This window comes from Chinchilla lanigera, unplaced genomic scaffold, assembly GCF_000276665.1.
Source record: "Chinchilla lanigera isolate Chin_1 unplaced genomic scaffold, ChiLan1.0 scaffold00082, whole genome shotgun sequence".
In the NCBI taxonomy this organism is placed as follows: domain Eukaryota; kingdom Metazoa; phylum Chordata; class Mammalia; order Rodentia; family Chinchillidae; genus Chinchilla; species Chinchilla lanigera.
In genome coordinates, this window is record NW_004955483.1 from 5,533,626 (window position 1) to 5,557,506 (window position 23,881).

At 35.4% G+C, this 23,881-nt stretch overlaps 1 protein-coding gene across 3 annotated transcripts in view; it reads right to left on the reverse strand.

Moving 5' to 3' along the window:
* Cdkal1 (CDK5 regulatory subunit associated protein 1-like 1) overlaps positions 1-23,881 on the reverse strand; it is a 594,324-nt gene that overhangs the window by 134,878 nt on the left and 435,565 nt on the right. For all 3 annotated transcript variants that reach the window (XM_005403380.1, XM_013503828.1, XM_005403381.2), the window contains exon 11: positions 16,833-17,013. In XM_005403380.1, the coding sequence (XP_005403437.1) occupies positions 16,833-17,013 (181 nt within the window). The remainder of the gene's footprint in view (positions 1-16,832; positions 17,014-23,881) is intronic.

Consider the following 23,881-nt stretch of genomic DNA (forward strand, 5'->3'; position numbering starts at 1 on the left):
TGAGACATGGGTAAAAAAAGAGAAAAATATTTCTTAAATTTTAAACAATCTTTTTTATTTTAGTGCCTTCTTTTTCTGTCTCATTTACCTTTCCAGAAGTGCCAATTCCTTGACCATTTGAGTAATCTGTTTTATAATCATCTCTTGGATCAATGGGGTATTGGTTCCAGAACTGAGGATACCAAATCCATGCATGTTCAAGTTCCTTATAATAATATGGTATAGTATTTACATAGAACTTAAACAGATCCTTTGGTATACTTAGCCCATCTGTAGATTACATGATACCTAATACAATGTAAGTGCTACACACATATTGGACATGTATTATTTTGGAAATAATGGCAAGAAAAAATAAGTCTGCACATGTTTAGCACACATGCATTTCCCCCCTGAATTTAGATCCATGGTTGGTCGAATCCTCAAAGAGGCAACCAGTGGATACAGAAGGCTTAATGTATAACAAGCGTGCTCTTAGTTTGGGGTATGGCTTTTTCCTACTGCCATGTTGGTATTTAAGGCTATTCAGGCGAGTGAAGTAAGTTATTGACTGTTTATCTGCTTTCCAGCTACCACAATTTTGTGGCTGTCATTCCTTTAATTCTCTTTCTGTTTGTGGGTTAATAGTGTATACAATAAAAATCTCTGTAGCACAGGTTGTCAGGATTCACAAATGAAATTAAGACTTCTCTTCATCTTTCCTTCCAAACCTGAAACCAGACTTATGCTTGGAAGAATTTTTAGTATACTTAAAAACAAATTTGGTCCTTAGTTCACCCATACTTATATAGAATTTATGAAAAAAAATAAAGAACAAAATAAATGATTAACATTATATATCATGGACAGACTAAAGAAGAAAGAAGTTAGGGATGAAGCTAGAAATTCTGTTCTATGTATACTTTAACTGTAAGTGTCTATATATTTTTTTCAATTCTTTGTTCCAGACACTGCAGAAAGCCAATAATCCCATAACCCATAAGGTCAGTCTCCATCAGCAAAGAGCATTAGACCCATGGCATCATATTTTTGTGCTTGATTCTAGAATCCAGTGGAGCTTACATAGGGAATTCTCCCTCCACTTTTTTATATTAGTTTTTTCCTAAAATATCAAGTTCAAAGCGCCAAAAACTAATCTGAGATGACACCTTGTGATTTCACAGATAATAAAAGTTGAGTGGAAAATCTTTTTTACTCCAACAGTGTACAGTTGATGCTAAGTTCTATGTAGATGTGGTGAGTTCACCCCACAGTATTTCAGGAGAAATACTTCACTCATGGCCTATGAATTTTTCTTTAAAATTAAAGATTTGTCATGCATGAATTTACCTACCTTCTTCTAACTGACATATGTTTTTGATCTACATATTTTTTTGAGGAGGAAAGTTCTACACATATTACCTGCCAAGTAAATAAATAAGCTTCTTCGATGAAATAAATTTTGGCTTTTCTAACTTTAGTTTCCCCTCTCTGTCACTGTACACTAAATTTAAACTCTCTTATTTTTAAAAATATAGGCTAAGGATAAAAAACTGTCACAAATAATTCAAAGACCTAAAACTAAAATGAAAAATAGCAGAGTATGTAACTGTGGCAGTTCAAGTGATCATAAAATTCAAAATGAAAATTAAACCATATAAGGTCTTACTTTTCTTCTATGATCCTGTTAAATACTTGGATTAAAGTCTTTTACTCAGAAAAAGGAAAGAAAAGACAAACAAACCACACACTGAAGAAACCTGTCAAAAACCTAAACCAAGAGATCAAATACAACACCAGCTGGGCCTGGTGGTATATGCTCATAATCCCAGTACTTGGGAGGCTGAGGTAAGAGAACTGCCACAAGTTCCAGGCCAGCATGGGTTACACAGTGCATTTAAGGCCAGCCTGAGCTATATACTGAGACCTCATCTCAAACAACAACAACAACAACAATTTAATATTCCCAGTGTAGGCAAAAGCATATCCTATAATACCAGATGCGATATCCTGAGGACAGAATATTATTTTTACTTTGTTCAAGAGGGCATATAACACCAGCTGCCCAAACTGAGGCACATCCCATGAAACAACTGGCCAACAATCTTGAAAAATTTCAACACCACAAAAGATAAAGCGTAGCAACCATGTAGAGGAGACCATAACAATATGGCAATTAAATGCAAGACAGGATCCTGGACTGATTCCTATGTCAGAGAAACACCACTACAGACATTGTCGAGATTCTTGACAAAACTGGAATATGAACTGTAGCTTAAAGTACTGTATCAATCTTAAATTTCCTGAATTTGATAACAATATTATGGGTAATACAAACGCCTTCTTCTTAGGAAAGACATGGTCATTATTAATAGGCAGGTAAAGGGAGATGATGTCTACAATCTGTTTTGAAAGTGTTCATGGGAAAATACCTGTGACTACATCTGTCTCTCTGTTCCCTGTAGAAAGAAAGCGACAACAAATGCAGTGAAGTGTTAAAAACTGAAGTCTTAGTGAAAGGCACACTGGAAGTCTTTGCACTGTTCTCACAACTATTCTAAAAGTCTAAAACAATTTTGGTTAGTTTAAAGACGTCTAAGGCCTATACATTCGTATAAAATCTTGCCCTAATAAGAAGACACTCTAAAAGCCAATACACTGTTTTGGTCAAAATGTTCTAAACTTATTTTGAATTTTGGAAGTGAATATTTATTTTACTGTTTATGACGTCAAAGAACAAGAAGTCAGAAAGTTTAAGAGTCTCAGTACTTTCATCAAATAGTTACGGAACCCGGGCAAGTTTACTTAGCTTCTGTGAGCTTAGGAAACGGCTATGAAAGCAGACATGCTAGATGGTGTAAAAAGTATTGCTTGAAACCAACATGAGAAAAGTACATGGAAAGCACAGGCTATGTTTGTTTTAGCACACAGTAACATTCAAACACTGGGAGTTTTTTTCCCCGCAGGCCTTCTAACTTTTTATCTTCTATGGCATTTCTCTGAAAGCACATTATTTTTCATGAGTAGCAAAAATAAAAGATCAAGACATTCATCTGAGATTCTAAAATCTCAGATGAGAAAGAATTAGTAGAGTACATTTTTAAAAATCCATTTGAATGCTTGTCTCCTTGTATTTGATTAGTTTGTCCTTAATCATGAAATAAACATAAATGCAAGGGGCAAGAGTTAGAAATGAGTCTCAGGTTAGATTACCAAAGGCATTATGCCGACCTGAATACACGTTTAACATTACTTTTAAAACTTGGAACTGTCACACTTATAAATTTCTTGGAGATGATAAATATGGAGTTATTAATAAGCCATAGCTACCACAAAAAAAAAGACAAAAGTAAGAGCATTGTGAGCTTCTTTAGAAGTTAGTCTAAAAAGTCTATTCACTTCCAAAGTTAAGGTAATAAAAATGATTCAAATTGAAAATTACAATTCTAATAAATCAAGTTCATATAAAAGGCATAAAAGAATTATGTAGATTCTTGTGATTTTTTTTGGAACGTATAAAACAAGGTATGTAATTATCACTGGAAAAAGTTAAGACTGAAATATAATAAAGGTGACTTTTCAAGGGATAGAATTTCTATTCTCTATATTTAATATAAATTCACTCAATCTTTTTAACCCTAATACCCACCACCACTCAACATCTGAGAGGAAAAAATAACTTATATCTGCATATCTTCTTCCTACTCTTTTGGTAATTACAACTTCATAAAAGAAGAAAGATAAAAATAAATGTCAAAGGGAAGGAAAAAAATTAAGAATTGTATTTCTTCTATAGGTTTTGTTTGCTTTAAATGATTCAGATTGCCATCAATGAGGTATAGTTGACTCTTTATTATCCTAAAATTGGATTATTACAGAAAATCTAAAATGCTGATTCTCAAGACCAATCTTGGATTCTTAAGCATAGTTACCCCTGATTTCTTCCTCTGCTGGATTACAATTATCAGAGGAGTTCTGTGATTTTACTATCAACAAAAATCTCTAGGGGTTTTTCTCTCATTATCTTTACATCACTAACAAAAACTAATCCAACAAAAACATGAGTTTATCTATAGTCTACACTTGTACAACCCCTCCGTCCTCTGGGTGTGACACCACCAAGTGGGTTTACATTATAATATAATTCAGTTCATCAGGGTGACATCAAGACTTAACAAAAATATGGGGCAGTGTTCTGCAGCAGGTAGGTAACAGGCCAGGTTCCAAGGGCAGAACATCAGGAGGAATAGTGAGTGTGTGCAGAGAAAAGGCTGGGATTCTGAAAGAATGATACGGAGAATGGATTCAGGAGTGAGTTCTTAAATGAAACAAATGTGGACAGCCTCTCACCGGTAACACCTCCCTGTGTGAGGGGTCTCCCTGGCGCCTCATGCAGTCCTGAGGGAGTGAGGTGCTGTAGCCGTCAGTCTCCGCCCTGCTGAGCGCATCTGCTTAGACACAGCAGTCTTCGCATGAGATCTTGATGGACACTTGGTTACAATCTACTGTTGGTAAACCACATTTGTTCACTTTCTTATAGTGCAGGGTTAAGATAATGGACAACCAAAGGGTGTGACACAACCAGCAAGGCAAGGTGTCATCGCTGCTGGCACAGCTCCCTCTTCATAGGTGAGGCTTAGTCCAATTTTTGTTGTAATATTCTTCAGTGTTCCAAAATTACCACCCCTTTTCCTTATGTTTTTCATTTTATTTATTTATTTTTTTTGGTTTTTGGTTTTTCTCCGGTACCGGGAACCGAACTCACGACCTTGCGCTTGCCAGGCAGGCGCTTTTGCCGCTGAGCTAAATCCCCAGCCCCTTCCTTATGTTTTTCAGTGTGAGAGAGGATAAGGCGGTAAGAGGCCTTGGTCACTTAAGGAACACTGAAAAGAAGCACCAGCTCAAGCCAAAGGTGAAAACCATTTGTATTCCTCTAAATTTCAGGCAATGTTCACAGGTCCTTTTAAAATGCTCTGGCCTACAAATGTTTGCTCTGTGAGTGTGGAGTGAATGAAAAGCCACTTAAGTGACCTTCTGTACAGTGAGTTAATATTCTCTTGCTGACATGCAGCTAAGTCCCGGACCTAGAATTATCAAGTGCAAAAGAAGAATGTTTATACAGGGTCTCAGGAATAAACTGTAGAGATCCCTCACATCCATTTATTAGGTTATTGCCAAACCTGACTCTTGCAAAAATCTCCTAATTGTGCTTTCTGACTGCTGTGTTCTCTGTCTACTTCATCCTCTCCACAATACCTATGATTTGCTTCCTAAAACAAACACAGGAGCACTACTCTCTAGCAGTTCCCTACTGCCCTTGGGTCACCTGAAGCTATTTGACCTGGCTTATAAGGCCATCTTACTCAAAGCCTTGCCTAGAAAGGCCTAGCGAGGCCTTACTGAAAGCCTTGCCATATACCCACCAAAAACAAGAAACACTAACACACATGACTGCCCCAAAGAGAAGGAACTTTATGCCCATTAAATATCCCGAGCTTTCTTTATGTCCAGGTCTCTTCCCATCACATGCCCTACAAATGGAAACCTCCATCCTCTACCACACAGACAGTCTACAGCATCTCAGCCTTCAGATTTCAATTTCACACCATTTGTCAGTTGAGCATACCCTGAACTCCTGCAGAGTGCCAGGCACTAAGCTAGGTGCACAGACAAGAAGATTGGCTGGAAACCTACAGACACTCAAAAAGACCATACAGTGTGGTGAGGGACACAGTGCAAATAACTCCAGAACCATACGGGAACCTGGAGGAGGAAGATGACCCAGCTGGGGTGACCAGTGAAGGATCAGCGGAGGCTTAAATGATGAGCATGCAGGAGCCTGGTCCTCCTGTAAGCTCAGTCCCCTGCCATGCGGGGAGTGTGACTAAGGAACTGGAGGCAGAGAATAGGAATGGGGAATAATATGCTGGGACCACAAGCCACCAGATGATGTGGAGACAGAGAGGCAGGCAAGAGCAGCTCTGTGTGACTTTGGGCAAGTTAGTTCATCACTCGGAGCTCCCGTTTTCTGGTATGTAAAGTGATAAGAATAGTGATGCTTATTTCAGAGTTGTAAGAATGAAATCATAGTAAAGTCTTTGCCTGGCATGCAAGGACTTGGGTTCAATTCCCAGAACCAAAGCCAGGTAAAACAGTTCATTCTCTTGACATTCTAGAAGCAGGAGATCTGAAACAAGTCTTACGGATGGTATCAAGGGTTCTGGCAGAGCTGTGCCCCTTTTGGAGGCTCCAGGTAGAATCTGTTTGCCTTTTTCAGCTTCTAGAAGCCATACACACACTTTAGATCACGGCCTCTTTCTTCATAGCATACCAATCTGACTTTGGGTCTTGTCTTTTCATCTCCTGTCTCCAACTTAGCCCTTGATAATTGGTTTAGAATAAAATGTACTTAGCAGTCTAGAGTATAAAATTCTTTGTTAGATATTTTTCTTCCTCTCCCTACAAAGAAAAACATTTAATTTGAAAAACTGAGACGATAAATAATGCATCAGGATTATTTTTGTTAAGGCAACTCGATATTCTTTAAAATACTGAGTTGTTAAACTTTAGGTTCATACTCAGAAATAAAAAGTTTTTGAAACATTTAGGGACACTAACACAACTCTGTCATATGTGTGTTTTGTATGTGTGCGTATTTCAATAAAGTAAGTCCTATTCTCCCAAGTGGCAAGATTTGGGAGAGCCGTTACAGATCATTGAAAAAGCTTCCGTAGATGACTGAAGACACTTGTGTGTGGTACTGGGGATTGAACCCAGTGGTTTCTCACTGAGCTACATACCTAGTCCTTTAAAAAATATGTAATAACAACCACTGTTAATCCCTATCATTGTGTTCTGAAACCCTGTATCATTCTTATTGTTTTTGCTTTGTTTTATTTTTGTTATATTGTTGACATTTTGCTATTGTTCTTTTTAAAAAATTCTCTTTAAAATAAAAAAAAATTTTTTTAAAAAAACTGGAGCCAGGGTCTCACTAAATTGGCTAGGTTGGGCTTGAACTTGCTCTCCTCCTGCCTCTGCTTCTGAAATGCTGGGACTAATGGCACATTCTTTGTTCCACATCTAGTCTAAGTAGTCATTTTGCCTTGGTTTGAACATTTACAGCAGAACTGTACTCCTAAACAAATCTAACAGGGGCAGTGTCAGCACAGTAGTCTCTTTCTACTCCTGTGATGTTCCTCCAGTGGGCTCAGAACACTCATGCTGCTCTGGGCTCAGGCAGGAAGTACTTATCCATGATGGCTTCCAGAAATTGGAGGCAAACTATGATCCTTTTACATTGACATATGTGTAGAGACATTACTTTTATGCTATGGTCCCAAGATATAAGGCAAGCAAGTAAAGGACTTCATACTACCATGTAGACTTGCAAACCCCTCCCAACAGCCATTCTTGCCACATGAGGATTTTAAGTGCTTCTTAAAATAAAGATTAAAAAAAGATTTCATCTCAGCTTCATTGCTTTTCATAAACACTTTCTAAAAAGGAAAGTATGGAATCGATAGGTAAGCACCAAAAGATGTTATACACTTAAGTGACTTTTTTTAAACACAGACTAGCTCAACCAGGATTTAAAAATACTATTGGAATTACTAAAAATGAATGAAGACTAATGTAGGAAAATTAATGGACGACAAAATAAAAACAGCAAATTTGACCTTTCACTCAAAAGTCTAAGGTCACTTTCATTTGGTTCGCTATTACATCTCATATACAGAGCTGGGGATATAGCTCAGCGGCACAGTGCCTGCCTGGCAAGCGCAACGTTAGGTTCAGCTTATGACCAAAGTCTTGAGTTATGCTCTGAATGTTAGCCGCTTCACTTGTGTGGCTGTGAACAAAGATTCATAATGCCAGAAAAGCATATGGAAATGTACACAAGCCTAAGTCTGAGCCTAGACTCCTGACCTTCTTATGGAAGGGGACCCTCCTTCCACACCATAACCACCTTCCGCTCCCTCATCCCTTCCTGCAAGCCAAAGATGTCAACTTGCATGGTGCGTACAGTACGAAATGATTGTTTTTGGTAAACAAGGCACATTTTATCACTTTTGGGGAATACACAAGGAAAATTATTGGTATTTCTGGTTAATTATGCACATTATACAGCCCTTTTTATTATGAAAAGGTCAGTTAAGGGGTGCTTTGGGAGATTCCAAATGCATTATGGGTATTTCCATTATTTCTTATGGGAAAAATAGTCTTGACTTACAACCAACCTGACTTACAACCTGCCCTTGTGAATGCATTAAGTTCGTAAGGGTCCATTGTATACAAATAATATTACGCAAAAGCTAAGAGAAACAAAATTTAGTTTATCCTGGTCATGAAAATATATTGCCTAATTTATTTTCATTATAAACTTAAGAATGTTATATTCTTTTTTTCAGTATGCAAGAATTTACCTCTTGCCTTATATAAATGCAAGATTTGACTAACCAGTTCTTTATCCATTTGGTGATTTACATAATCAAGAAATATACATAATTTAGTTCATTTATCAGAGCTCTATAATACATTGAAAACACTGAAATTTATATTAATGCTAGTATTTATGTGAAAGTAGTTATGAGGAAAGGGAAGAGTACATTGCAATTTATTTTATGTCACTTATGAGAGAATAACATGTTTTGAGACTTGTTTTTAGCAGAAATAAAATGCAGTCAAGAAAACAGTATATCTTCACTAAGAGTCATTCTAAAAGAATAGAAAGCCGCTATTTAAAAGAAACTGGTATGTTCTTCTTTCAAAAGTACGTTGATTCTACTTTCATTATTGGTTTTTTTCAAGGAAATTAGAAATAAACCAGATAAGAAATAATACTCACCTAGTCTGCAACAGTGTTGTATTTTAGAGAATTTACATTGCATAAACACTTGATAACTAGCTGAGACCAGCAATGTAAACAACTACTACTTCTTGGTGAATTTAGGAGCAAGGAAGACTCAAAGTATATCAGATATCTTCTCTTAGATTGCAGATCTCTAAAGTTTCATCATTGATGTTTAATTCTTTTTATTTATATATTTGAATTTTCTAGTGATAAAACCCCATTCAAAAGTTTTGACTGGAACATAATTTCAGAAATGCAGAGGAATGTTGTGGATGGGATTGTGACCCCCTAAAAAAGTTACACTAAAGTTCTAATCCCCAGCACCCAAAATATGGCCATATTTAGATACCGAGTTGTAGATTCAAGTTAAAATGAGGAGTAGGGTGGCAGTCCTTGTAAGAAGACAGCCATGTGAAGGCACAGACACACAAGGACACCCTGTGACAATCAAGGCAGAAACTGGAGTTATACAGCTGCATGCTAAAGACACCAAAAGCTGCCAGCAAATCACCAAGACATGGGAGGAAGTGAGGAAGGCTTCCTATTACAATGTACCTCCAGCCTTCAAAAATATGAGAAAATAAATATACTTTGCTCTAAATCCCTTACTTTGTGGTATTTTGCTATACCAGCCCTACATAACCAATGCAAAGAGGTTTAACGATGAGACAGTTGCGTGAGGAAGCGAACAATGTGGGAGAATCAGAAAGTACTGGCTCTTGAGAACAGAACAGTGGGACTGAGAATGATAAAATAAACAGCTTCACAAGAAAGCCTAGGACAATGTGGGACCTACGGTTACTGTCTCAGATTAGAATATGGCATAAAACTGATAACTTTTCTAACAGGTGCTGAATAATAATAAATGATTCTGATTTTAGAGAATGACAAAACAAGACACAGACTGATAAAAATTTTCAAAACACATACCTAATACAGAAGTTTCATCTAAAATGCATGAAGAACTCTTACAACTCAACAACAAAAAACCTCCAGCATCATCAGAAAACAGGCTAAGGAACTGGACACCTTACCAAAGAAAACACAGATGGAAAATAAGTACAGGAAAAGATGTTCAACATCATATGTTATTAGTAATGTGTAAATTAAAAATACTATGAGCTTGAGACAGGCCTCAGTGGTAGAGCTTGTACTTAGCCTGCACCAGGCTCTGAGTTAGATCATGAGAGCACATGCATGTGCACACACACACACACACACACACACACACACACACACACACTAATAAAAAACAAAATGAAACAAAAAGCAAACTACTTACTGTTAGTAAAGAAATGACTTACTGCTACCCAGTATTACAATGACCAGACTCCAAAACACTAAGACTAAATGCTGAAAAGGAAGTGAAGTAATATCAACTCTCATGCATTGCTAGTGGGAATATAAAATGGTACATACAGTCACTTTGGAAGACAGTGTAGCACTTCCTTACAAAACAAATGCTATGAATTGTGTCTAGATGTTCCCCCAAAGCCTCATGCAGTTTTGGATGGGATCTTTTCAGAGGTGGCTACATCTAGATGTGTGATTACGAGTGTTGGGATTAAGGATGCCAGGATTAAGGGTGGGTACTTGCTGATCAGTCCACTGATCGGATTGGCTCTGCCCTAATCCCAGTAGGCTGGATAAAATATAAATGATAGGAAGAGGCTTGTCTCTCTATATCTTGTCGCTTTTGGTGTCTTTCACTGCCATGAATGGTTGACCCCCTGTCATGTGCCACCCTGCCTTGGAGCCAACTGATTACAGACTGAAACCTCTACAAACTGTGAGCTAAATAAACCTTTTCTCCTTTAACTTTCAGTGTTGGGTATTCTGTCCATAGGTTCACTTTTACCATATGATTCAGTGACTACTCTTTGATATTGACCCAAATGAGCTGAAATTATGTCTACACAAACCAGCACAAAATATTTATAACAGTTTTATTCATAATTACCAATACTTGGAGTACATAAGCTGTCCCTAGGCAGCTGACTGGATAAATAAATTGTGGTATGTCTAGGAATTACTTAGCACTGAGTATTCAGTGCTAAAATGAAATGAGCTACGAAACTATGAAAAGACATGGAGAAATCTTAAATGCATATTACATAGTGACAGAAACCAATCTGAAAAGGTTACCTACTGCATATTTCCAAATATATGACATTAAGGAAAACTTAAAACTGTGGAGTTGGGGAAAAGGTCTGTGACTGCCTAGGGTTGGAAGCAAGAGGGATGAATAGGTAAACACAGAAATTTTACAGTAATCAAAAACCATTTTGAGGGCCAGGATATAGCTCAGTGGCACAAGTGCCTGCTTGGCAAGCACAAGGTCTTGAGTTCGATTTCCAGTACCAATAAATAAATACATAAATACATAAAACTCAAAAATTATTTTGATAGTAGTGTACTACAGCAGGGAATACACATCATTAGGATTTGTCAAAATTCACAGATGCATACCATCAAGAGTGAATTCTAATGTAAGCTATGGCCTTTGGGTAAAATGTATGCCAGTATATGTTCATTGGGCATAACCGTAACATACACTTGGGCAGGGATGTTAAATGGGAGAGGCTGGATATGTGTGAGAGCAGGGAGTAAATGGGGACCCTCTGTACTTCCTGCTCAATTTAGTTGTTAACCTAAGGCAGCTTTAAAAAATAAAATCCCTTAAAATTGATTTTCCTATGCTAAGGCACTATGTTTATAAGATAAAGACAAGACAAAAAAAAGCATCTGAAAGCTGATTTTTTTTTTTTGCAGTGGGTTCCATGTCTGGCTAAGATTAACTAGATTACATCAGACCAGTGTTCTTACTAAGGGCAATTAGAAAGGGTGGGTACAATTTACAATGTGTCTTACTTGAACATCAAAAAATTACTGGTAGTAAGGACCTGAAGAACAAGAATCCCAGAGAGAAAGGGAAAAAGAGCTCAGTCCTCAGAGCTGCTTTTCCCTTCTATGCATTTATTTCCTTGGAAGCAGGGGCTGAGGGCTGAGCAGCCAAGCAGAAAAGTATATGTGAAGCCAGAGGCATTATCAGTTGCCTAAGGAGACAAAATGAGCTCTGGGGACAGGCCGTGGGGAAAGGTTCAGCAACACCACAGAACTTCTGCAGAGATCCAGAAGAGCTACACAGGTGGCATATTAGAGCAGTGTGTACCAACTCAGAAAAGCCGACTGTGTACATTTCTTCCCATTTCCATGTTCAGTGATGTCACGTAGTTTGAAACTGGCAACAATGTAAGTACCTGTATTTACACTGTAGAAAGTGGCAAATGCTATAAGTCAGAACCCCTTTCCCAAATGATCAGTTGTTTAATACTTGCCAGCAGATCACTGGTTGCATTAAAAAAGTAAGGACATGCCAGAAACCAACCATCCTTTAGAATGACTAAACATCAGTTTCAAAAATCAGTACCAGATTAAAATAATTAGTACTCATCTTCTTGCAGAAGCAATATTAAATGCCCCCTAGAAGGAGATACCTTAGAGTCTAGAATCTATTTTTTTCTTTGTTTTTGTTTTAGAAACAATGATTATCATTCAATATAAAAATTACTGGATACATAGACAGAGAGACAAATGATCAAAATCAAAAGAACAAAACAAAAAATACAAGACAAACAGACCAATATTAGATGCAGATATTAGAGGATTCCAAGAAGACCTTAAGGTAACTGAGTTAAATATAAAATAAAATGAAAATAATGTAATCAGAACATTATGAAATAATCAAACTGTAATTCTAGAAATAGAAAGTAAACTAAATAATATAGAAATGCCATAGATGGATTTGCCAAGAGATTAAAAACAGATCAAGAAAGTATCAGTGAATTAGTAAAGCACTTGACAAATCACCTAGAGACACAGACTATAAAGGAATAGGTATTATGATGAGGCCCAAAAGTCTGCATTTTAAGTGGTCTACTATTGACTGGATCTTGGATATTCCATAAAGGCCATTGCTAAAGATTTGGTCAACAACCTGAGGCACTACTGGAAGGTGGTGGAACCTTTAGGAGGTGGAGCCTAGTGGGAGGAAGTTAGATCATTGGTGCTATCCTGTTGAAGAGGATGTTGGAACCCTGCACTTCTCCTGTCTTTTGCTTTCTGGTTTCCAGGAGGTAAGCAGCTTCTTACCATGCATTGTTTCCATGGCTTACTGCCTTTTCCCAGGCCCCCAAACAATGGGCCAATTGACTATGGTCTGGAACCTTGGAAACCATGAGCCACAATAAATCTTTCTGGCCATGGTAGTTGGCTTTTCTGATTTTTTGACAAAAAAAAAAAAAAATTGATAAAAATAACTTAAAGGGGGAAGATTCATTTTGGTTTATGCTTTCAGAGGTTTTGGTCTACAGTTAGCAGGCTCCTTTGCTTTTAGGCTTGTGGTGAAGCAGAAACAGTATGGCAAAAGTGTGATAGATGAAAGACGCTTACTTCATAGCAGCCAGGAAGCAAAGAGGATAAGGGTCCAAAGTAACAGGCTGGAGACCAGATATAGAGTATTACTCAAGGCCATGCTTCCAGTACAGAATCCCTTCAACTACGCAAACACTTCCAGAACAATGAAGAGGAAGAAATACTTCCTAACTCATTCCATGAGGTCAAAGTTACTTTGACACCAAAAGAAAAGATATTGCAAGAAAGCTGTAGATCAGTATTTATCCATAAATCAAAATGTGAAAAATCTTCACAACATATACCAAAAAAACAGAAACACTATATCAAAGTTGCATATTATGAGCAAGAGAAGTTTATCCCAGGAATGGGAAATGAATTTAAAGTCTGAAAAATCATTTAATACAGTTCACAATATGAACAACTTAGAACAAAATTCAAACTATATCTTTATTTCAACAGATGAGAAGAAAGCATATGATGGAGTTCAATTCCATTCATGATGAAAACACACCTGTGCAGCTGAATATACAAACTCTGAGAAAATAGAAAAGCTCTCAAATTCCCACACTACTATGCTAACTTACACACTTAGTGACAGAATTCTGAAAACTTCCTTTGAATTGGAAATACAACAAAGATGAACAATTCTATTGATCAAAGTACTGCAAATTTTGGTCACTACAGTAAGACAAGAAAAAGAAATAAAACTTATGAAGATTAGAAAGGAAAAAAGGAAACTTTAACTATCAGATAACTTAACTGTATATGCAGAAAATGTGGAAGAAAAACTTTCAGAAAAATTATTAGAATGACCAAGTAAATTAAATGTACATAAAATGTATTTTAATCACACTTCTAAATAGCAACAATGAAAAATAAATCTAATACTTTAAATGATATGTGAGAACTTGTATACAGAAAACTATAAAATATTACTGATACAAGCTAAAGATCAAAACACATGAAGAAACATACTTCATTCAAAAAGAGAAAACTTGATATAATTTCAATGTTAACTGCCCTCAAGTTGATCAAGAGAGTTACTACCATCTTAATTAAAATTCCAGCATGATTTCAGGTAGTATTTCACAGGTTTTGAAAAGCAAAAACAAAAATAGAATAATTTTCAAGAAAAACCAGCTGACAATTACATTGCTATTATTAAGACTTATTATGAAATTATGATTGCTAATCCATTGTATTGGTAGAAAGATTAACAAATAAACCAAAGGATCAGAAAAAAGTGCTCCAAAAGAGACCCAAATATGTTCAGACACCTGATTTATTATAAAGGTAACCAAGCAGAGCAGTGAGGTAAGAATGACCAACTCAAATGGATACCTTTAAGAGGGAAAAATCCCAACATCTGGACTTTCCCTTATGCCTCAAACACACCTCATATCTTAAATAAAACTAGTTCCAGTTGGACCACAGATATAAAGGTAGGAGGCAAATTGGTAAAATTTCTTGAACAGGACATTGAAGGGTAGCTTCATGATGGTGTGGAAAAGGAAATATTTGTCAGATAGTTCACAAATATAAAAAGGAAAAGAAGATAATCTTTACTATAATTAAGAAAGTCTAGCGTTCCAAAAAGTACCATGATAAGAGTGGAAGAACAGTTTACAGAAAGAATGAATAAATTTAAATTAGCATGACTTACAAACAATTTATTTCCGTAATACATACATAACTTCTATAAATCAGGGGTAGAGGAACAAATCAAACTAATAAATCCATTGATAAGTGGGCAGAGGATCTGAGTATGTACTTCATGGGAAAGGATATTCAAATAGACAGTAAGCATATTGTTGCACTAGTTAACGGGGAAATAAAACAAACCACAACTAGATTACATTACATTCTCATCAGTATGCATTGTGTTACCTTTAAAAGTATAACAAGGCCAGGTGCTAGCAACTACATGGAGCTTTTAGCATTTTTATACATTGTTGCTGGGAGTGTAAATTTATTCAACTATTTGGGAAAACCACTTGGCAGTATATAATGAAGTACCTCAACTGCATTTCCTATGATGTAGCAATTATATTCCTAGCTAGACACAGCTGAAATGTTTACACACCAGTGAAAAAAGATAAAAACAAGTATGATGACAGTTGTACTGGTAGTATTAGTAATACTAGGATGTTGAAACTGTCCATTTCTCCTTTGTAGGATGGATAAATTACGATGTATGCATGTAATAGAACATGATATAGCACTGAAAATCGATCAATTGCAGTGAATTTCAAAAACATACACCAGACTCAGCAACAAAATGTTAAGGAAAACAAATCCAAACACTGATAAATCCTTTCACTTATATCAAGTTTAAAACAGGTCAAACTCATGTACAGTGTTCAAATGAAGGAAAGTGGTTTCTTTTGCAGCTGGCAGAGGATAGTCATCCATTCATAGCACGGCATGACCTGGCTTACAAATAGGTTCTATTTCTCTGTTTGGTTACACCTGAGCATTTGCTTTACAAGAATGTACATCTGCTGTGAATGATAGTAAGACTTGTGTACGGAAAATGATAAAGCATTACTTTTTTTGCTCTAGTTCAAAAAACTATAGAGAAGCAAAGTTTTAAGACAGAATGGGTTGAAGCATGACAGTAAGCACATCAGAAGTCAGGGATGAAAACAGAAAATGAATACAAAAGGGTAAGAAGGAAACTTGGCAGGCTGGTGAAACTGCTCTACACCCTGAATGAGTGTGATATAGTTTATAGTACTGTGCACATTGGTCAAAATGCATAGGACATACACTAAACAGAGTGAATTTTGTTGGAACATATACCATACCCTCAATAATAAACAATTTCAACATCTTCTTGAAGCTAATTTTACAATTTCTCATGTTCAATCAATGCATCTAGAAATGAGTATTTATTTTGAGACCATTAATTTTTGAGGCATCCTGGGAAGCAGTTTGCCTTCACTAGATCTCAAGCTTATCACATTCGAGTCATGTTATTCTATTGTATCTATGAACATGAAAGGATGAAAGTAAATTGAGTTTCAATGTGAATACAACACACACCTGGTACAGATGGATGAACAGGCAGTCACCAAATCTCTCCCTTGGAGAAGTAGGAAAACCACAGGACCTCCAATTTATGAAAAGAGCCTCTGAAGAAGCAGGGAAATGCGAAACCTTTGCTCGGAGATACTAATTTAATTGTATATGTTTACTGATTTTTCAGTGCTGGGGGTTGAACCCAGGCATTCTGCCTTCTCAGCAAGCTCTCTACCACTGAGTAACACTCCTAGTCCATGTTCAGACGTATTTTGAAACTTAAAAGATCCAAAGATCTATCTTATATATCCAGGCAAATGTCCGACAGTAATTAATAGTTTTTTGTTCTTTTCCATAGTGATATTTAAGCCTCAGTCCTGCATAGCAGAAAAAGGTGATATTTAGCCCCCTTTTACCTCTTCCACAGCCTCACCACTGCACATTTTCCCCATATTTTGTGGCTAAAGGGTTACACTCTGAGCAAGTGGTGCTGGCCATGCAATCCAGCTGTGTTTGTACAGAAGTTGGCATAAACTAATACTTCACAAGGAAAAACTCTCACCACTTGTGCTGGAACTTGTTCCATTTTTGCAGCAGGAGTTCCTGGTCTTGGGTAAAACTGGTTAATGAAGAGGCTTGGAAATTTGTACTCTTCAACGAGTTTCACTGTTTCTTGAAAATCCTGATCTGTTTCTCCAGGAAAACCACAGATAATATCTGTAGCAATAGTTATTCCAGGAACTCTAGAAAATAACAGACAAAAATATAAAGAGTTGACAATAAGCCATAATTATTCTATTTCCCAGACATTTTAAATACCATTAATTTCAAAATTACATTTTATTTTTAGGAAAGAGATACTTGCAAAAGCACAAAATACTAAACATTTCCAAAGAAAAACAGTGGCCCCTTGTCATCCTCAAAGACTCCCATTTTTAATTCTTTTTAGATGTTTCTTTATTCCTTTCTCTGTATTTTAAAATAGATGTTTATTCTGCTGTTTCTAGATTTACTGAATCTAGGCAACATTTACTGACTATTTTACTATGGTAAATGAGATTTAGCTCTTAAAGTAATCTAACCCTACTCTAACCAACACAATCAGCACACAATTTCCAGGTGAATTAATAGCACTTTCAGTGGTACAGCTGAAAAGCTATTGCTCACTGCAGAGTCAAAAAAAAAAAAAAAAAAAAAAATCAAGTTTCGTTTTTTCCACAGTTACTTTTTCCTAGAGTTAATACTTGCCTCTTAAAACTTGCTGAATATTCTATATTCCTATGCTTATGTTGTCCAGATGTTCCATCAGACCTTTCAAGAACCAACACTATATTCTAAACACTCAGTGTATTATATAATTCACCCCCACTCCCCCCGATTTTCTGGAATTCCCCTTTCTACTTTCCACAGGTGTGTAAGCTTTTACTATTAACTGGCTGTTATCCTCAGGTGGTGCTCCTTGGTCTCCTTTCGTTCAACACCTTTTCCTGGATCCTGAATCTTCATTCTTGAGTAACTCCCCTCTCTGCTGCAGTGTGCTTTCACTGCAAGCATGCTACTGTTGCTATCTCTTAACAGCTCTGAGCATGTCTGTAACCACACAACTAACCGTAGGGCTGTGCTAACACTCACGAGACTATCCCTCAGAGCTCTGCTGTCTTCCGTTGCTGTTGTCAGTGTTCTACCTATGTTTACTTTGATGTACATTTTTTTCTTCGCTTTCTTTCCTTCTTTCTGGTTGACTGTCATGGTGATTGAACTCAGTGCCTCACACATGCTGAGTGACACACCTAGACCCATACATTACCGTGTATGTGCTACACTGCTTCATTTTGCAGAACGCAGAATACTAACTTTATCCTCAATGTTTTTAATGTTCATAACAATATGCCTTGGGTTAAGTCTAAATATTTGTACATGGAACAATCTGGAGATCATGTTTCTACAATCTAGGAAACTGTCTTATATTATTTAAAAATCTTTCCTTTTTTTTTCTTGCTTATGTAGTTCAAGGCAGCCTTGAACTCACCATGTAGCCCAGGCTGACCTTGAACTAGAAGTTATCCTCCTGCCTCAGCCTCCCAAGTGAGTTCTGGGATCACAGGCATGTGTCACTGTGCCTGGCTTAATTTTTCTTTCTTAGGGACTCCTCCCCTTTGAACGTAGAAACTACTAGGTCAGCTTTTCCTCTATTTTCCATCTTTGTCTTTTTATTCTACTTTCTGGAAAATTTAATTAAGCATATCTTCCAAACTTCTAGTTAAAAAATTAATTCAATATTATCGTTTAAAATTCTCTGTTCTTCAGTTTTCATTTTGATATCATCCTGTTTTTGTTTTCGAGATGTAACATATTTTTCTTATTTATCCAAGGATATTAATTAAAAGTTGTCCCAGTTTTTCGGCTCACACAATTATACCTATTTCCTCCAGACTCTCGTCCTTGCGTGTATCTCATTCATGGCTGAGACTTTCCATCGGGAATAGTAATTTTTGCTGCTCTTTCAAGAGTAAGGCACTAAAAGCCTTTTATTTTATCATGGAGTAACTTGCTAGCATGCCTTTGTCTCTTTTTCTTTCCTTGCTTTGTTTTGCTTTTTTGAGACAGGGTCTTGTTATATAGTTCAGGCTGGTCCAAAACTCACTGTGTAGCCTCAGCTGGTCTCAAATTCCTGATGATCCTCCTGCCTCAGCCTCCTGAGGGGTAGGATTGCAGGTGCACTGCCTTTGTTTTTATTTATTTATTTATTTTTGGTATGGGAATCGAACTCAGGACCTTGCACTTGCCAGGCAGGCACTTGTGCTGCTGAGCTATCTCTGTTCCCTGCCTTTGTTTTTGATAAGTCTAAATGTTAGCATCTTAGGAGTCATTTTTCTCTGGTTATTAGGCTTCTCCAAAGTATACTATAAGGTTCTCTTGTATTTTAACAGAGTAGCAACAACAGAATGACATTAGCAGTATTCAAAAATTCAAAATTATTCTGAATCCATGAAGGAAAAGTATTTCAGACCATACAGTATAATCACAGAAATATCAAATTTCTTATCATCTAAGTGCAGTTCCACATGAAAGAATACGATCAGTTTGGGGATAAGAGCGAACCAGAGCTGTACCAAAGAGAAAAGTCAAACTAGTGCATTCCTAGTAGAAGAGGCATTCTGAAAACAACAGCTTGTCATACTATGCATATTACTTTAAAGCCAGTGCAAAACAAGTATGGCAGATTTTAGAAAACAGTTCATTATTGATTTCTACTTTGTCTCATATAGCTATTTGTTTGACTAACCTTTAATTAGTAAGATAATTTCCAAGGACTGAAACTTTTCTCTGTAATGTTAAATAAAAAAGTGGTATCATTCAGCTGGAAAAATAATAATATGTTTGAAAAAAATTTTTGCTGTGATAAATTTTTTCTTTAAAATAATTATCAAAATTACATTTGAAAAATCATAAGTTGTAAGACCATTTTTCCAGACTAAGGCAGGTGGAACAGAAAAAATTATGTAAATAATTTTAAATTAGCCAGTTTTACACTTGCTTTTTAACTATTCCTGATGAAAAGAAATTCACCTAGCCAAAAAAGTAATAGATAACAATAGATAACAAGAGACGTGCACTCCCCAGGAAATTAAATCAATCAATCAGTCTTGGAAATGGCATGAAAAGTGTTACAGAAACAAGGAAAACTGGTTGTTGTCCTCATCTATGAAATGGAATGCACTTGGCAATAGATTATGGGGTATTCCCAAAGGAAAGTCCCTTACTGATTTTCCTCCATCCTTGCTTTATTATAGTTGAGCTCAGATTTATGTAACACTTGCTTACTTTGGCTTTTAAATTCAGTGAAAAAGAAAAGACAAACCTGTAAGTGAATCATAATAAATGTTAAGGAAGGGAACATCCAAAACATGGATGAATTTGATAATCAATGCAAAACATGGTCTGATGATATTTGGGGGCAGATTACTATGAATTAGTGACATACTAGTAAATATTTAAAAGAAGTGGTTTAATTAATTTCAAAGCATATAAGAATATTAGCTGCTTACTTACATGTTTTTAAAGTAGAGACTGCACTTTACTCTTACTTGAGGCTCATCTATACATTAATTTTATATATGCAAATGATGCTACTTACATTCTCAAAAATAATTTGGCCCCTTACGTGATCCAACTAAAATCTCATTTACACTGTTAATTTGCCTACCAAATCAAAAGAAAATCAAAGATGTCTGAAGTGGAACAAATTCTAACTTAATATCATACAATTTAAGTGGCTGAGGGGAAATTTTAAGAAGTATAAGATGGAATATTAATCCAAATATTTAAAATGCTAATTCTATGTAGACACTGTTTTTGAAATGCTGTGAATTTTCAAAATATCAAAAATTTAAAAGTGTTTCTACAAATTTATTGAAGCCAAGAATGTAATGTATGTAATCACTTAGTAGGTTTTCTTAAATTTAAAAGTTTCCTATATTTATGATTTCGTAGAACTTTTAGAGAACACTTTCAAGAGAGATATAAAAATAAAAATGTTCAGTTAGCTTAAATAATTGACTTTTTTTTCTGTCTTATATTTATAGGCAAGATGCATTTGTTGAATACCTTGGGTAAGAAAGATTACAATTACTCATCTAACCTTGCCAGAAACAATATTTTGTTCATGTACAAAATCTATCAGGGATGTGTGAAGTGAGTTTACACTATTTACTAGTGGTAGATTGGGCTTTAAAACAGCTTTAGATATTTTAAAAGTTAATTCTTTTACCTTGAATAAAAATACACACATATACACACTCCACAGTTTGAATATATGAAATATGACTTAAAATGTTATACTTTAGTGATTTCAAAATTTTCAACTGAAATTTGGAGTTTCCTTGGCAAAAATGTGAAAAAGGGCTATTCTACTTCATTAATTAGGTCAACAAATTATGAACTTCAAAATCCAAAGGTGAAAAAGTCAAGACTGATATACATGATACTTATCTCAAAGGAAAAAGATAGAGCAAAAGATTTGAGCCACCAAAATTACTAGGCATAAACAAAATATATGCTTGAGAATGAAAAATTAGTACTAAAATTTTGGGACAATTACTTAAAACTTTTGGGAAAAGTCAACTGGAGGTAGGTAATGGAGAAAAACATAATTGAAATAAATGAAAATGAAAACATATCTGAATGTACAGTGTGCTAAGAAAGTCTTTAGAGAATAAATTTATAGATTTAATGTCTATGTTAGAAAGATAAAAAGTTAAGCTAAACATTCATCTGAACAAGCTAACAAAGAAGAATAAACCAAACTCAAAGTAAAAGGGAAAGAAAATAATGACAGTAGGAGAAGAAATCAGTGAAACAGGATACAAGGACAGCAAAATGTGCACCTTTGAAAAAGTCAATACAATTACTGAATGTTAGCTAGGCTGAGAGAAAAAAAAAGAAGATACAAATGACCAACTGCAGGCAGGAAGGAGGGGACATCACTACAGATGTTACCAACATAAAAAGGACACTGAAGAGGATGTTATAAAGAACTGTATGCCAGTAAGTTCACCACCTAGATAAATTTTTCAAAAGACAATTTACAATAACAGACTCAAGGGGAAACAAAATCTGAATATACTTTTATTTATTAAAAAATTGAATTTATAATTCACAATCTTGCCATCAAGACAAAACAACTCAAAAGAAAGCATCCAAAGTCAAGATGGCTTTAGGGTAAATTCTAGCAAACAATTAGGAAAGAAGAAAATTAATTGTATAGAAACCATTAAAGTAGACGAGAAAGGAAGTCATTTTTTAAGCCCAGCATTAGCCTGTTATGCAAACCAAAGAGAGAGATTGTAAGTAAACTAAGTCCTGACCAGTATCTTTCATGAACACAGAGACAAAAATTCTTAACAAAATATTAGTGAAGTGTACCTGGCAACATGTAAAAAGGATTATAGATCATGACCACATTTTAAATGCAAGGTTTGTCAGACATTCAAATATCATTTAATGTAATATGCCATAGAAAGTAAAGGATTTTTAAAAATCCTATTGTGATCCTAACAGATGGCAGAAAACTTAGTTAACAAATCAAATACCCATGACAAACCTGTAGCTAATATTGTATATGCATTTACAAAAGACTAAATGCTTTTCCACTAAGATTGGTGTAAAGCAAGGATTTTTGTTCTTACTTCTTTAACATATCATTGAGGTTCAGTAGGTACAGAAGGGCAAGGAAAAGAAATTAAAGGCCTGTACTAAACATTGAAAAGGAAGAAATAAACTCTTTTCTGCAGGTGATATGATCCTACCTGTGGAGGAACTAAGGAAATCTAATGAATCTACTAGAATCTGTGAGTTTTGCAAAGCTGCAGAGTAGAAGATTAATATGCAAACACAACTATATTTTTACATACCAATTACAAACAACCTGAAAATAAAGAAAATAATAGAATAAAACACTTAGGAATAAATTTAGGAAAGGGAAGTAAAAGCACTGTACATTAAAGATGGGAGGAATTAAAGAAATTTTCTTAAAATGTGCTGGAAAAAATTAAAAATATAACATTTTCATTGATTGGAAAAATATAACGTTTTCTTCAGTAAAGAAATATATGAATAAGTGCATAAAAATCTCTATATTTATTCATAGATTTAATATGACTACTATCAAAATACCAGAATGTTTTTCTGCAGAAACTGACAGGTAGATCCCAAAATTTATGAGGCATGTAAAAGAATTTGATATGGGAAAAAAATTGGATGAAGAAAAAAGTGGGTGAAATATATGAACTTGATTTAAAGACTTATTATAAAGCTAAAGTAACCAACCATATATTATCCATATATGGATAGATCAACTGAATAAAGACGGTCCAAACAAATGTATATACCTATATATTTATGGTTAAGTTTTCAACAAAGTTTTGAAGCCAATTCAATGAGGGCAGGAGGCAAAGTTTTTAATTAATGGTGCTAGAACAAATGTGATCACACATACCAAAAAACTCCTCAAACTTATTAGATCTTTATTTTACAAAAAAAAAAAAAATCAATATGTATTACAGACCTAAGTGTAAGAGCTACAATTATTCAACTTCTAGATGGGAAATATGAGAGGAAAATCTTTGTGATCTTTGGTTAGGCAAAGATTTCTCAGCCAAAACATCAATGCCAAAAATAAAATATTCAAAAGAAAGTCAGATAAACTGATAAATTGGAGTTACTTAAAAATACCATTAAGAAAATAAAAAGATAAACCATAGATTGAAAGAAAATGTTCACAGTCATATATTCCATTAAAAGACTTTTCCCCAAAATATATTAAGAACTCTTATGACTCACTAGTAAGAGGGTGAGTAAATAATCATACAATGAAAAAAAAAAAGATTTTGACAAATGCTTCAATAAACATGATATGTGAATAGGTGCATAAAAAGTTGCACAACATCATTAGCAGTCAGGGAAATGCAAGTTAAAAACATGCAAGATGCCACACATCAAGTAGAATGGCTGTATTGAAAAAGGAATATGCTAACACACAGGTAGAGAACATAGAAACTTCACGTAGGTGAGAATTTACAATGGTGCAGTTGTTTTTGAAACAGTTTTACA